The sequence below is a fragment of the Callospermophilus lateralis genome, chromosome 3 (genome assembly GCF_048772815.1).
Source record: "Callospermophilus lateralis isolate mCalLat2 chromosome 3, mCalLat2.hap1, whole genome shotgun sequence".
Classification (NCBI taxonomy): Eukaryota; Metazoa; Chordata; class Mammalia; order Rodentia; family Sciuridae; genus Callospermophilus; species Callospermophilus lateralis.
Window position 1 is genome coordinate 100179137 of NC_135307.1, and position 16361 is coordinate 100195497.

Below are 16361 nucleotides of genomic sequence, written 5' to 3' on the forward strand. Positions count from 1 at the left end.
TCTCAGCCAGATAAGCTGAAATAGCAGCAGCCTAAAAGTATCATACCATGCAAGCATAGGCCATGTTTTTAAAGGGTTAGCCAACTCTTCTCAGTGATCCAACCAAACTCAGAGGAAAAGAGAGACAGAAGTGTGGCATGTAAATCCATATAGTTTAGAATGAGATCTGGGTTCTCAAAATACTATGAAATCCTGATGATGCAGAGAACTGTCAGGATGCTAAACCTAAGTACATCAGTTCTTCAATTCAACCAATTTCCAAAACTAATTGTCTCAAAGCAACAGCAGCTTCCTCCCTACATAGGAAGGTAGAAAAGTTGCTTCCTTAACAGTATGTAATTTTAAACATGCTCATATTAAAACAAATACAGTATATAGGAAAACATCTCAAGAAATACCTTTCCTCACCTATAATTTTCACATCAATAATGTTTTTACAAATATGCCATATTTTTATTATAAATAAGAACACAAAGGCAAAACCACATTGGAATTCAGGTCTTCTAACAGTTGGTCCAGAGACTGATTAATTTTTTACTACCTGACACTAAAATTAAAAATTAGCCATCACTTTGTTACCCTAAGTATCTGTAATGTATTCTAATTTCCCTGAAAAAAAGATAACCTATTATTCAATATCCTTAACACACTTAGAGTCATAAAAATATAAAAGTACAGAAACACAAAATGCTAAGCATATATTTCTCTTTAATTAACTATATTTCCTAATAAAGTAGTATGTGTAAAGAAAGTTATTTTCTTCCAAGTAAAAATACCTCATATTTTTTAGTATATTTAAATAATATATAGGCACACACTAAAAATGTTTTTATTTTATGTACAAATGGGCAGATGTTATACTCATAAATTCTATATTCCATAACAATTAAGAACCTGTTTTTAAAAAGAAAGAAAACTCCGCAACAAATTTTAAGACACTAGGATTTCTTTGCTTCTACATCAGGGGAGGGGGGAGGGAGCTTGCTCTACCAGGAATCACAAATTAAAACTGAGTATTCTCTAAAGCAGAAATAATATAGTGCCATTTCAAGTAAAGATTAGTCAGCTCTCCTCACAAACACTCACAACTACCTGCCAACAACAGGTAAACCAGGTCAAAACAGCTTAGCATAACTAGGCTTCATGGTATTTGGCCATTATGCTCCTTTAGGCTAATAAATCAAAACAGAAAATACTAAAATAAATGATTTTGAGATTGCCATACATTTTGAGATTGTTGTATCCTCCCTTCTATAACATAATAAAGGGAACATTTTACTGCAAAGAAAATTTGATTTTACCTATCACTGGCCATAAATTTTTGTAATTACTTATTACATAAATGCTGCCTAGTGCCATTATCCAAAAGGCATGACCATTCTGTCCACAATCCACTTGTGCATTTATAAAGAGAATTTTCATGATTTACATAAGCATGTCTATCAATGAAGACATTACAATGAGGTGCAATCTAACATCCATAATCTGATGCTTTGCAGATAGCAATGTAGAACAGTATTTGTAATCACCTTTCACTTCAGTGACCTTATATAAAAATTAATTATTTAGAATTAAATTCTAAGTCTCCAAAGGAGATTTTCAAATGTACACATAGAAATGATTATAGAGTAAGATTTTTAAGAAACATCCTCCATGTCCACATCCTGTTGTAACTGCTGTACCATTTTTTCTTCCAGCTGCTTTCCTTTGCCTTTAAATAAATAATAAAAAACATAATTAATTCAATGTGATCCTTTATACTTTATAAAGGATTCTATGTGCTTTACAATATTAACCAATTCTAAGAAATTTAAGAGTAATAAGCTGAACTTTTACAGATCTTAGATCTTATAAATGCATAAAGTAATAAGCATCTACAGACATTTTGCATTTCACCCTCAGTAAAACCCCTTTTTAAAAATAAAGTTACTGTGGCTCATTTCTGTTGTTCTGGGGGTACATTTGAAAACAAATTTTATCTGCTTTGTTTAAATAGAATTTAGTACAAATATAATCTAAGTAGGACTTTTACACAAATCTACATGCAGTTTCAGAATTTGCCCTTTATTAATAAGACTTAGGCAAAATTTCTCTCTTTACATAAGCTACATAAGTAAATTTTTAGAAAAAAAAAATTATACTTGGTGCCAGCTGAGTATGCACCTCAATACTATGCACACAAATAACTGCCCAAAACAGTGACTACCAGTAAAATACAATAAATAACAAAGACAAGGTTTTAAAACAAAAAAGTAGTCCTCAGCTTTTAGTATCAGCATCACATGGAGATCTACTAACAGCCTGGGACTTTACATTTATAATAAGTTCCTCCAAGTCATTCCAATATGCACCAAAGTTTGAGAACCACTAATAATCAAAACAGGTGTGAGGCAAAAATCTTCTATGAAATTACTAGTCAGATCACTTTAACAAGGGAAAAATATTGTATGCAAGACAGGATATTATGAACAGGAAAAAGAAACACCATATGCAATAGATTGGCCAAAACAGAAAAACTGATTTTTTTTTTTTTTTAAATAGGGTCTCACTATGTTGTCCAGGCTGGTCTCAAACTTATCAAGTGGACTCTCCTATCTCAGCCTCTGGCTTAATAAATTATATTTTTATAAGTAAAATCATATCATAAATGTACAATAAATAATATTTAAGTGTTTAAAAATACCCTAAGAAAGTACTCAATTACATAGACCACAAAAATATACACTTCATCTCTATACAAAAAACAGAGAACTCCCATGCAATATAGTACTGACCTGCAAGAGGGGCTCTGATAAGATGGATGTTTTGCTTGACTTCTTTAATGTCCTGAACTTTCTGTAGCTCTTTATTTTTCTTCAATCTAGGATAAAACATATCAAAGCCAAACTTCGGTTACTAAAAACTTCTTTAAGAAATAATAATTAATAGTATTGCTACTAAATTTCATTAAGTAAGCCGTACTGCAAACTAGATGATTACCTTTCTGTTCTCTCCCTTTTCTTCTTCCCCTACTCCCATCACCCAGAAGGAGCATAGTGAATAGTCTATCAGGGTCTTTCAAATTATTCTGAGGTGGCAAGCAATGAACTTTGCCATCTACCTTGCATCTATTCCCAAATTTAAAGGTAAAGTCACTTATTAAAGCCTTAGAGATGTACATCTTTTTTTGGTACCGGGAAGTGAACTCAGGGGAACTCGGCCACTAAGCCACATCCCCAACTCTATTTTGTATTTTATTTAAAGACAGGGTCTCATTGAATTGCTTAGCGCCCCCTGACCTATTACAGAGGCTAGCTTTGAACTTGCAATCCTCCTGTCTCAGCCTCCCAAGCTGCTAGGATTACAGGCATATGCTACCGCAACTGGCTCAAGATGTACATTTTCTACCCCTACCAAATCAAACTCAAAAATATTATTGTCTAGTTTCTGCCTGCTTAAACAGGAATCCAACACTACCCACTTATTCATTCACTGTATTCCTCCTGGTGCCTGGTCTAACACAAAATGGGTGCTCAATATACATTTACTGAGTGAATGAAAGATATGATTAAAAAATTATCAAGTTTTGGACACCAATTTCTATTAAGTACATATGGCAACTCTACTATATAAAACAATATTAAAATCTCTAGATCTTTCTCCTCAAACAAATAACAAGCTCTGTGTGTTGTAATTTTCTTTAATCATTCAGTAATTAAAAGAGCACAAACACTAGTGATGTTCAACAGAAGTGCTAACAAACTAGTTCTCAAATATTCAGGCCCCCTTTCTGATAGGTTTTAGCATTTTTTTAAGCCACAAAGCTTAAAAACTTCAATGCTTTGACAGTCTTCCACAGTGATTAGATTAAAAGCAAATGTTCTTGCTCCAGAGAAAGAGCTAATTCTGGCTTAACGCAGAGAATTAGCTCTTAGAAGCTAATTAGAAGCTTAGAACTTCTTGTTAGCCATAAAACAGCAAACCAAAAAAACCCAAATAACCCAATCAATAAATGGGCAAAAGAGTTAAATAGACATTTCTCAAAAGAAAAAATACAAATGGTCAAAAAATACATGAAAAAATGTTCACTATTACTGGCAATCAGAGGAATGGCAAAACAAAACTACACTGAGATTTCATCTCACTCCAATCAGTACAGCAACTATCAAGAATACAAAAAAATAAATGCTGATGAGGTATGGTCATACAGTGTTGGTAAAACTGCAAATTAGTATAATCACTTTGGAAAGCAGTTCAGAGATTCCTCAAAGACTAGGAAGAATCACCATGTGACCCCGCTATCCCATTTCTTGGTATTTCCCCAAAGAACTAAAATCAGTATACTATACTAATACAGTCACATCAATGACAGTTCACAACAGTCAAGTTATGGGACCACCCCAGGTGCCCACAAACAGATAATGGATAAAAAAAATACAGTATATACACACAATGGAGTTTTATTCAGCCATAATGAAGAATTAAAATTATGGCATTTACTGGTAAATAAATGAAACCGAATAAAATCATGCTGAGTAAAATAAGCCAGACTCAGAAAGTTAAAGATCGAATGATTTCTCTTACAGAAGCTAGAGCAAAGTAAGTGGGAAAAGGGGGAGGGGTTTCCCCAAGAATATAGAAGGGAGATCAGTGGAGTAGAGGAAGGGGATTGAGGCGGAAAGAAGAGGGATGGGAAAAAGGAAAAAATGTGGAATGCAACTGACAAAATTATGTTGTGTGTGTGTATGAATATACCACAATGAATTCCACCTCTATTTGTATCTATAGAGCATAAAATAAAGAAAAAACAGTGAATAAATAGAAGACCAGTAGAGTAGAAAAAAGGGGAAATAGGGACAGGGAGGGAGAAAGAGAGAAAAAGATGAAGCACTGGGGACTAAAATGGAACAAATTATATTCCATGCATATATGATTATGTCAAAATGAACCCTACTACTATGTGTAACTAAAATGCACTAATAAAAACATTTTTTTAAGGTGGGGGGAATGTTCCATAATATAACAATTTATACTCTTCAAAAGTATCAATGTAATATTAAAACAAACAAAAGATAAAAAAACTATCCAGATTAAAGGAGATGAAAGAGATATGACAACTAAATGCAATGCATGATCCAGGATTTTTCTGTTATTATGAAGGACACTATGAGAACAACTAGTGAAATTAAAACAGGGTCTACAGATGATATAATAATAGTTTTGCATTAATGTTTACTCCCTGATTTTGATAATTACACTGTGTTTATGGAAGAGAATATTCTAATTAAAGAATACTCAGGAAAAAAGGGCATTATATCTTCAACTTACCATATAGTATCAAAGATTAAGTAAATATGAGAAAATGCTATCAGAATATATGACAGTTCTTTATACTATTCGTCAAAGTTTTTTGCAAATCTAAAGTCATGTCAAAACAAAAAGTCTCGAAAGATAATAATGCTTCTAGATATCTACTAGTGATCATTTTTTCTGGAGTTACTCTACACAAATATTCATACCTGTTCATTATAAATTTAGCTTGGCGTTTCTGTTTGATCTCTTCAACTCTCTTCATTGCATCAACTACAAAAAAATTCATAAAATCAGAAAACACATGTACATTCAAGCAATATGATTATAATCAACAAGTGCTTTAATGAACATTTATTATTGATTTACAGATTAATTTAAGTGAAAAAAAATCCATTGCAAAAACAATCCTTACTGAAAAAGCTAAAAAAGGAATATACTTTTAGTTGACATCACGTCAACCTTCTCTAATTTTTTTGCAAAGCCTTTGCTTTTAAACTTTTCTTATATTTAAACCAGTCCAGTGCTTTTCAAATTTTATCACACAAAGAGCTTGGATTATTGATAACTTTTCCCATTCTTAGTTTGTAATCTCCATAGACAAAAGACAGCACATTTCTAGTCATGAAAAATTTTTCTTCAAGTGCCTGGGATATGGTGTGTTCATGACAAATACTGGTAAAATGAACCAATCAATATTGCTACATTCTCAACCACCATAATCCAACTGTTTTGAAAAATGTCTACGGGAGTCATGTCTATTAAGAAAATGAGTTCAGGGCTGGGGATGTAGCTCAAGCGGTAGCGCGCTCGCCTGGCATGTGTGCGGCCCGGGTTCGATTCTCAGTACCACATACAAACAAAGATGTTGTGTCCGCCGATAACTAAAAAAAAATAAATATTAAAAAAAATTCTCTCTCTCTCCCTCTCTCACTCTCTCTTTAAAAAAAAAAAAGAAAGAAAATGAGTTCAATTATAATCCAGAATGTACATCAGTACTATCCAATAAGACAAAATACATATGTAATTTTAAATTGTCCAGTAGCTGTATTTAAAAAAAAAAGTAAAAAGACACAGGTGGAAATAAAAGGATAAATCTTGTTTAGCTCAACATATCCAAAAACTCATTTTCAACATGTACAGCAACATAAAAAATTGTTAATCAAATATTTGATCTCTGTTTTCATACTAAGTCTTCACAATCCAATATGAATTTTACATGTATAACACATCTCAATTCTGACTAGTCATATATACACATGAAAAATGGGGAGTAACTAGGAATGAACAAATTCCTTAGAAGAGTATAATATATTTTTCTGGAACACTACTGACAATTTTTACTGTATAAGAAACAATTTTTAGACTTTCATAGTGTCTACCCAGCAGCTCTTTTTCAAAAGTCTATTTTTAGAATCCCAGTGCAAAAGGATAACAGAATCTGTACAGAAAAAAAAAAAAAAAAAAAAAAAAATCAATGAAACACTGCTTCTTACAGAATTTACAGAGGTATTAATAAGTGGGGCTAGGAATGAGACTCTGTTATAATACCTGAACCAATTACTATCTAATGAGTACTCAATAAAGAGGGCAAAGACTATGTGTGACCTTGATCATGCATAAACAGTGGAATCTACAAGCTCTCTCAAGAGACTAAGTTTTACCACACATAGGACTTTTTTCATTAAAAGTCTCTGCCTACTTCTTGAGGGTGGACAGTGGGGAAGACTAGGTATTATTTTAAATTTCAGTAAAATCTATAGTTTCATTCTTACCTAAGTCAAATACTTACAAGTTATCTTAGAAAATTTGTAATGATCACCTTAAATGCTGTACTTTTTTTCTTTTTCCAGTTTGAAGATGAAAGCCAGGCCTTAAGTATGCTAGGAAAGCAATCTACCACACTAAGCTACATCCCCAGTCTGGTTGTTTTTTTTTTTAAGTATTAAACTTTATAATGTCTTCAAAATACAGTTTACAGTCCTAAACTAAATGATCTAAAGTGGTAAAGTGCCTTGGAGTTTTATGTATATTTTAACTGTGCCACACTCAACTGAAGATTATTTTTCCTTCTCTATTTTTTTCAGAGTTTTGTATGTTTTTGACACCTCTGTGTGGGCCCTTCAAATTTAATTTTATATTATTTTTATAATGGAACCTCAGCCAACTCTGTAAAGGAATTCAAATAGCTCATAATTAAATATATAAATACAACCATGAAAAAGAGAATGAAAACATTTAAAAGCAAAGCAATAAAAATTATAGACCTAATATTTAAAGAACAAACTGACATTTAAAGTTATAGTAACATCCTAAACCAGTCTCTCCTGAATATTCTTTGTATTCCCCTGTGACTTACTAGTTTTATTCCATAGTTCTCGCTGGTATTTGACAGGTTCATTTCTACGTTTTTCAAATTCAAATGAGTTATCCTGCAAAAAGAAACACAGTGCTGGTAAAAGAAGTAAAAAGGAAGCATTTCTTAAAACATTCTTCTTTTTACAAAAGTTCTGAGGGGACACATATTAAAATTTACCTTCCCCCACCAGTGATCCCAGAGAATGTGGGTTTTCAATCTTTTTCTCCTTTTTATACCTCCATTTATAAGATGTTCACCTCTCTCTATATATACAGATGAGTCTCAAAGAGAGAGGAGTGGAGAATATTACCCCCATCTAAAGAGGGGCACTGAACAATAATGGTATAAAGGTATACATAAACTTTGGTATTATATTGAATCATATGAAGCTGCCATTATTCATAGATCAAAAGAGTCAAATAGCCAGGCACGGTGGTGCATGTCTGTAATCCCAGCGGCTCAGGAAGCTGAAGCAGGATGATCATAAGTTCAAAGCCAGCCTTAGCAAAAGCAAGGCACTAAGCAACTCAGCGAGTATCACTTGCATTTGAGGTGCTTTGCTGCTTCTTATTTATACTGAACATTATTTTTGTGACAATAATTATGATTGCACTTGCATCCTATCTAATACTATTTCATGTTCACTGAAAAACACTGTTTCTGGGAAGCCAGAAAAGGGATTCATGCCAAATGTTTGTAGATACCACCCTTAAATAGTGCAGAGGGGAAAAGGTTATGGGTTCTGAAGGAAGAAGAGGCCATAGAAGAAGGGATAGTTTAAAATTCTTTTTCCCTCAAAGCTAGCCCATACTATAGCCTTCACTGTCTCCCTTTACAGGGAACAAGCATTAAGAGATCCTTTTGTCAACTCAATAACATCAATATGATCAGTGTGATACACCCAATGAAATCTCATTCTACACTTCCCACTATTCCTCTTAATACCAAAACTACTAACAATCAGAAACTGACAAATGAGTGTTATTACAAACCTCATCTTGAACTGCCATTCAAGAATCATTTAATATCCTAGTTTCCTCTCAAATCCTTGTATAGCATAAACCAATTGTGTTCCTATACACCAGTGATGAATCAACTGAAAGAGAAATTAGGAAAACCATCCCATTCACAATAGCTTCAATAAAAAATAAAAAACTTGGGAATCAATCTAATAAAAGACACAAAAGACCTTGACAATGAAAACTGCAGAACACTGAAGAAAGAAGTTGAAGAAGACCTTTGTAAGATAAAATGATCTCCCACGTTCTTGGATAGGCAGAATTAATATTGTCAAAATGTCCGTACTACCAAAAGCGCTATACGATTTAATGCAATTCCTACTAAAATTCCAATGACATTCTTCACAGAAAAAGTAATCATGAAATTCATTTGGAAAAAAAATAGGCCCAGAATAGCCAAAGCAATCCTCATCAAGAAAAGTGAACCAGGAGGCATCACAATACCAGACCTTAAATTATAATACAGAGCTATAGTAACAAAAAACAGCATAGTATTGGCACCAAAATGGACATGAAAACTAAACCTACATAAATACAGTTATCTCATACTAGACAAAGGCGCCATAAAAGTACCTTAGGGGAAAGATAGCTTCTTTAACATATGGTGCTGGGAAAATTGGAAATCCAAATAAAGCAAAATGAAATTAAGGCCCTATCTCTCACCATGCACAAAATTCAATTCAAAGTGGATCAAGACCTAGGCATTAGAGGCCATGTGCCTACTAGAAGAAAACGTACACCTAACTCTCCATTGTGTCGGTTTACGAACAAGCTTCCTCAACAAGACTCCTAAAGTGCAACAAGTAAAATCAAGAAACAATAAATGAGATGGTATCAAACTAAAAAGCTTCTTCACAGCAAAGGAAACAATTAACATAAAGAGCCTACAGAACAGGAGAAAATCTTTGCCACCTATACAGCCTCAATTTCCAGGATATATAAAGAACTCAAAAAATTTAACACCAAAAAACAAATAACCCAATCAATAAATGGGCAAGGAACTGAACAGACACTTTACAGAAGGAGAAATATGAATGGTCAACAAATATATGAAAAAATGTTCAACATCTCTAGCAATTAGAGAAATTCAAATTAAAACTACATAAGACTCCACCTCACTGTAGTCAGAATGGCAATTATGAAGAATACAAGTCACAATAAATGTTGGTGAGGATGTTGGAAAAAAGGTACACTCATACACTGCTTGTGGGACTACAAACTAGTACAACACTGTGAAAAACAGTATGGAGATTCCTCAGAAAACTTGGAATGGAACCATCATTTGACCCAGTTATCCCACTCACCAGTATATACCCAAAGGACTTAACATCAGCATACTACAGTGACACAGCCACATCAATGTTTACAGCAATTCAGTTCACAATAGCTAAGCTATGGAACCAACATAGGTGCCCTTCAACAGATGGATGGATTAAGAAAATGTGGAACATACACATAATGGAATATTACTCAATCATAAAGAAGAATGAAATTAAGGCATTTGCTGGTAAATGAATGGAAATAGAGACAATCACACTAAGTGAAATAAGTCAATCCCCAAAAAAAACAAAGGCCAATGTTCTGATATGCAGATGCTAAAACACAATAAGAGGGAGGGGGAGGGAAGAACTTAAGTTTATTATATTGGACAAAAGGGAATGAAGGGAAGGGAGAGAGATGGGAATAGGAAAGACAGTAGAATCAATCAAGACATAAATTTCCTATGCTGATGTATGAATACATGACCAGTGTAACTCCACATCATGTTCAACCACAGAATGGGATCGTAATTAGAATAAGTTATACTCCATGTATGTATAATATGTCAAAATACACTCTACTGTCATGTATATCTAAAAAGAACAAATAAAATAACCAAAAAAAAAAAAAAATCATTGAACAACAATTTCCAATTGTACCTCAATCCACTTAAATAGTTTTCCTTTGTTTTCGAGAGATAAAAAAATAGTCTTATGAGGATAAGAAACAACTTCTGTAAAAATGGTGATTTTTTCCTTTTCAAAAGTCTAAAGAATGATGATTTTTAGGATCATGGGAGAATAAGATTATAACCAAATATAATGAAATACTCACAATTATGTTATAAGAACCCCTGTTATAGTTAATTAGATACATAAACCCTCCCCCCAAACTAAATTTTGGAAAATGTAAAAATCATATTAACAGCTAACTATACTCACCACTGTAAGCTCTTTGCCAGCTGCTTTCCGGAATGCTTTAGTCCACCTGACCTTGCGAGGATTACGCTTCTTTTTAAAGTTCTTATGACATTTGGATTTACAGAATCTGAATACCTATAAGAAAAGTAAGTTAAAAAATATTTAAAAAGGTCAACATTAAAAATTGTCCTATCATAAGATGTTACCCCTGGTAAAACAAAAAAAAAATTATAAAGTCTGAGAAATGACAACGGTTTCCACTCATAATTCTTTCTACTTAAACCATTTAAAAATGTGAGAGACATATGAAAATAAATGAAAACAGAACTCGTTTGTAACTGTTAAACATTACCCCAACTAAAGGATAAGGGGACTAAAAATATAAATAAAAGCTATTAATCACTGTTATCAAATAATAAAAAATAATACCTTACAATGATCTTGAATAAAGGAAACAGTTTTAAGAAAAGCTATTTTAAGTCCCTTCTCAATTCAGGATAATTCTCAAAATTAAGGTTCTATTTATTCCAATGGGGACAAAAGTTTCAAACAATCATTCTGAAATCTCCTTTGATTGAAATCTTTTCATCTGGTTAAACCACCAAATTTCAAACCAACAATAGATTGTCTAATTCTAAAGAATGTATTGACAGATCTAATAATAAGAGTTTATTACTTTGATTTTCCACCTTCATTCCCAAAGATCTGATCCTTTAATTAATAGTTGTTATAACTTAATGTTGCTTCAATGTGTCCCTGTTTTTATAAGTCTAAATTGCATTATTTTGTTACTTTGCAGTATTATAGAATACAATTCAATTTGTGTATGTTAGTAGAGGAGATATTAAAAGTAATTCTTTGAGCTTATGGATCCTGATTAACTTGAAGTCTCTTACATAGAAGATGTGACACAATTAAATATGTTAAAAGAACAGTATAAGTAATTTAAGTAAGACTGTGTGTATATCACAAATCTTAATATTGCTCACTTTATATACATTGTTCTATAGGGAACTTCAAGCAGGTCACTACACACAGTAAGAAACTTTCCCTTCAATACCAATTTAAACCAATCTATACACAAACCTAGAGAGCCCTCTTAAAAAATCTGAATGACAACATTTGGTTAATTTCAAATCAACTAAAAAACATGAGAACTACTACAAGCTCCTAGAGTAACCCACCAGGAAACTGTTATCAGTAAACTGTATTTTAGTACTTTTAGCTCAAATAGTATCACCTTTTAAATAAAAGCTTCCAACATTTCATACCTAATAGACAAGCCCTAAGCGAATCCTCATTTCTCAAATCTAGATAATGATGGGTTTGAACTTGTTCTGGGTCTTCTCAACTCCAAACAGAGCCTATGGGAAGTCTACTTGACTCCACACCTAATAAGTATTATCTGAATAGCAGAATGAAGTATTTGAAGAGATTGGAGTCACTGGAGAAAGGATAGGATTCAATTAGCAAATAAGGATCACCTGCAAGCCTGAGGTTCTACTAGCTGGTAGGGATATCAGAATAATTAAAACATAGTGCCCTATCTTAAGAAGTTTAATCTAACAATGTGTCTTACTTTGCAAACAAAAAGATTTGAGATCAGACCAAGAAATAAACAATGAGATTTTAAAACTATATAAATAACGTATAAAGTAATAAAAAAAAAAAAAAACAACATTAGGAAGTGGTTAAATCTATGCTGGGTAGGCCACGGATGGACTATGTATAAGCCAGCTTCACAGGCTCACATTTCCCTTTTCATCTAGTCCCTTACCATCTTCAGTCTTCAACATACCAATAAATGTTTCATAAACTACCCTGGCCTAACACTGTTCCAACCTTTCTTTTTCCACTAATCCAACCAACATTTATTAAGCCCTCATTAACAGTGTGTGTAAGTATGGGAAAATATAGAGCAATAGCACTAACTTTGCCCCGTGAAGCCTCCTAAGAAGAGTGAGAGGAGAAGCAACTATCAAAGACTTCATGAGGTCTGGCGTTATAGCTCAGTGGTAGATCGCTTGCCTAGCACACATGAGGCACTGGGTTCGATCCTCAGCACCACATATAAATAAAATAACCGTATAGTATCCACCTACAAATTAAAAAATTCTTTTTTTAAAAAAAAGTCTCATGAGCGAAGACCATAAAAGCTGAAAGACTAGTTAGGAGGCTATACAGGTAACACATATCAAGTTCAAATTGGAAGGACAGAAAGAAGGTTAAGACAACATTATTCTTGCAGAGGCAAAATGGATAGGACTTGAAAAAGTAAACACAAAAGATGAAAAATTCAATGACTCTCTGTTTCTAACAAAACTACCTTAAGAAGAGAGGGTGGTATTAATTCAAAAAGCAAAAAGATCTGAGGCAGTAAGAATTTCTTTTTCAGTAGATCCACTGAAATACATGCAGAACTTCCCCACCCAATGGAAAATTCAGATATAGAGCTGAGGAGATACAGATTTAGGAATCATCAACATAAAAACGATGAAAAATTTCTTCTTTGTCAGTGCTTCAGGACCTCTACCTCCAATCATTCCCATAATCAACTCTGTTCTGGGTCTACTGGTCTTCCTCCGGACCAAACTAACTCCTGGCCAATTCAACATTGTCTTTGATAGCAACATAGACTTCCTCATCACTCTGAACTTCCACTGTGTCTACCAAATCAAAACACAGCTCAACAGTCCTCATGAAGTTGTTACAATTCTAATATCCAGCTGAAAAGCACTACTGGATAAAAATCATAAGATCCTGATGACCAGATCATCTACAAACCACACTGCCCATTGGGAATGAGACCCCGATCTTGCAATCTTTTTGTTTTATAAATTTCTATGTTCCTACCAGGAAGTATTCAAAATCTTCTACATGCTTTAAGTTCCCACAGAGGTTTGGTCCCTACCTTCCAGCAGGATCCCTTGCTCTTAATTTAATAAGGTTAACACCTCTAGTCTATAACAGAGGTATAAAGTCATAAAGTAGGATCTACAATTTTATGTCAAAATCGCCTTTCACATCCTCTTTCCTTCTCCGACAAAGTTTCCAACTCTCATAGAGGTTATGAAAACCAGGAATCTGTATATTTAACAGGTGTCTAGTAATTCAGACACAAATGTAAGACAGGTTCAATTCTAGTAATTGGAGGAATAAGGTTCACTCTGATACAAGAGGGAAAATTCATGTATCATTCATAAAGTCATTCACAACTAGGCATGTCTATGTTTATGTTCACAGACTTATTTCCGAATCTATAGCCCCAAGCCTCTATCATTTACAATCCAACCACTTCCTCAGAAATATAATAGCTCTGTTCCTTATTTTTGCTCAAATTTTTAACTTTCCTTCACTCTAAAATGCCCTCTTCGTTCTCCACATGAGTAACATCACAGGCCTTTTTTAAAAATTTTGAGGCAGGGCCTTGCGAAGTTGCTGAGGCTGCCCTCTACACTGCCTGTGCCTCCTGGGTCGCTGGGATTACAGTCGTGCGCTACTATGCCCGACTCCTGCAGTGTTCAAAATCCGGTATACATGTCACAATTCTAACCTTCTCTATACATGACCCTCCACAACTCACCTCCAGTAACTCTACCTAACTTTCCTATTTAACATATGCAACATTTCCATCAGTCTCTACGCACTATGGACAGTCCCACCTCTTGTCTTCCCTAGGGACACGGTCCTTCGCATATGCTTATGAGGCATGAGTTCAACAGTTGACTGGATTCACGAATTGGCCCTGACCCAATAACGATCAAACAGCCCCAACAGACGCCCCGGGATCCCCGCTGATGCTGGTTAGGATCGCTCCTCAATTCCAGCGCAGCCAACCCGCCCAAGGTGGCCTTGGTGGAAAGCTCCGCTCGCGACAACAGCAAGGAGCAATTCCCCTAGCTGGGCTGAGGACAGAGAAGCCGAGTAGGCGGCCGGCTCTCTCTCCAGAGCAGCGCGGAGAACCCAGACCACACCCCGCTGGCTCCGCAGAACCCGGAGCCGAGGAGGCGCGTTTTAGGCCCGCGGGAGCGCGGCTGGGCAGACGCTTGCCTCGGCCGCCTCACCTTGCAATCATTGCGGACGAACATCATGCCGTGGCCGGGGTAGATGGGCCCTGAACAGAAATAACACTTCTCGATACGCATGTTGAGGCCGCGTGGGTCCCCACCGACCCAACGGCGAGCTGAGGAGGAAGTGACGCGCGGCGTCACAGGAAGTGATTCTCGTCCACGCCTCCGACCCGGAAAAGGCCAGTGTCTGAGCGCCCCTGGGATGCTATCCGAACACGACTGCGCCTCCTCGCGGCCACGCAAGCAAAAGCGCGGTCGATTGGCGCAGGCGCAGAGCTGAAGCCTTGATCAGACTGGGAAAGCCAGACGTGGCTCTGTGCCATCCTTCGAGCTCTGTCACACCGCCTAATTTTTCTTGGCGTTTACGCGTGTCTTCTGTCTTTTCTTTATTGTGTTTTGCCCAAAGTGCTCTCCACACATTGGGCTGTCTCTAAGAACTATTATTTCACTGCCGGCCCTGATTTCTGCCCCAGACTTGGCAGGTGTAACAATCGTGTATGTTTGTGTCTTTCTGTACTCCTTCTTTATAACACTGATGAACATGCGGTTCAGCCTTTTCAACATCTCGCCGGTGCCTGTTACCCCTCACTGGCATGAGTCACACTTAATAGTAAACCAAGAGATGGAAAATTATTATGCTTTTCTTGAATCTCCTTCTCCTATCCTCCTGGACAATTAAAGAAGAGCCTCCCCGGTGTTCCTGACCTCTTTACACCGTTTCCTTCCAACTCCGTTTTATTTTGCTAGTTCAACAAGAACTGTCCTACCCTTCCTACCCCCACGAGCAGCTTCCTTTTATCTTTCGTGTGGTTGGCCACATCTTTCATATGTCCTTAGTCCCATACCCTATGGCTTCCTCTGAAACTCTTCCCTTCAGACTATGATCATACTCAGTGATTCACATTAGTTTGAATGGGCGAGTAACCAGCCACACAAGTTTTTATTTTCTTTCAGAATTACTATAATTAAACCCAAAAGGAAGGGGAGAAAAACGTATTCCACTAATGGTTATGAAATCTTGGCAATATTGTTTTTCTTTTCGTTCATCCTGTTTTGGCACATATGATACCTGAGTCTGAGGACGTGTGTCTTTTATCATTAATGGAAAATTCAGCTATCTTCTATAGTTTTCATTCTGGAATTTTTTTTTATTATGACTTAACTCAGTCCAACATCTTTAATACTGTCGTCTTCTTCACCCAGATTTTTCATTTCTTTAGTGTTTGTAATTATTTAAAAACATTTGTACTTTGTGGTCTCCTTTTGAATACATTATTTGAATTTCTTAAATGCCAATTCCTCTTGGCATTATTCATGATTGGAGTAAGGGTTAGGAAGGAATGGATTGTAATTTGAAATTGTGGCTCAACCATAGTTGGGTGTTTTCTTCAGGATTTTAACAAGGTCTATGTAGAGATGTTTCTTCTGAACAAATTTTGATTGC

The 16361-nt window shown here is 35.2% G+C and overlaps 1 protein-coding gene across 1 annotated transcript; it reads right to left on the reverse strand.

Annotated features, from left to right (window-relative positions):
• Positions 1–925: 925 nt before the first annotated feature.
• On the reverse strand, positions 926–15048 carry Rsl24d1 (ribosomal L24 domain containing 1). The gene is made up of 6 exons (XM_076848588.2): positions 14912–15048; positions 10869–10982; positions 7649–7721; positions 5499–5562; positions 2775–2860; positions 926–1711 (listed from the first exon to the last, which is right to left on the reverse strand). Exons 1-6 carry the CDS (start codon positions 14990–14992, stop codon positions 1638–1640), a joined length of 492 nt encoding a protein of 163 aa, XP_076704703.1. The 5' UTR covers positions 14993–15048; the 3' UTR covers positions 926–1637.
• Between the last annotated feature and the right edge of the window lie 1313 nt (positions 15049–16361).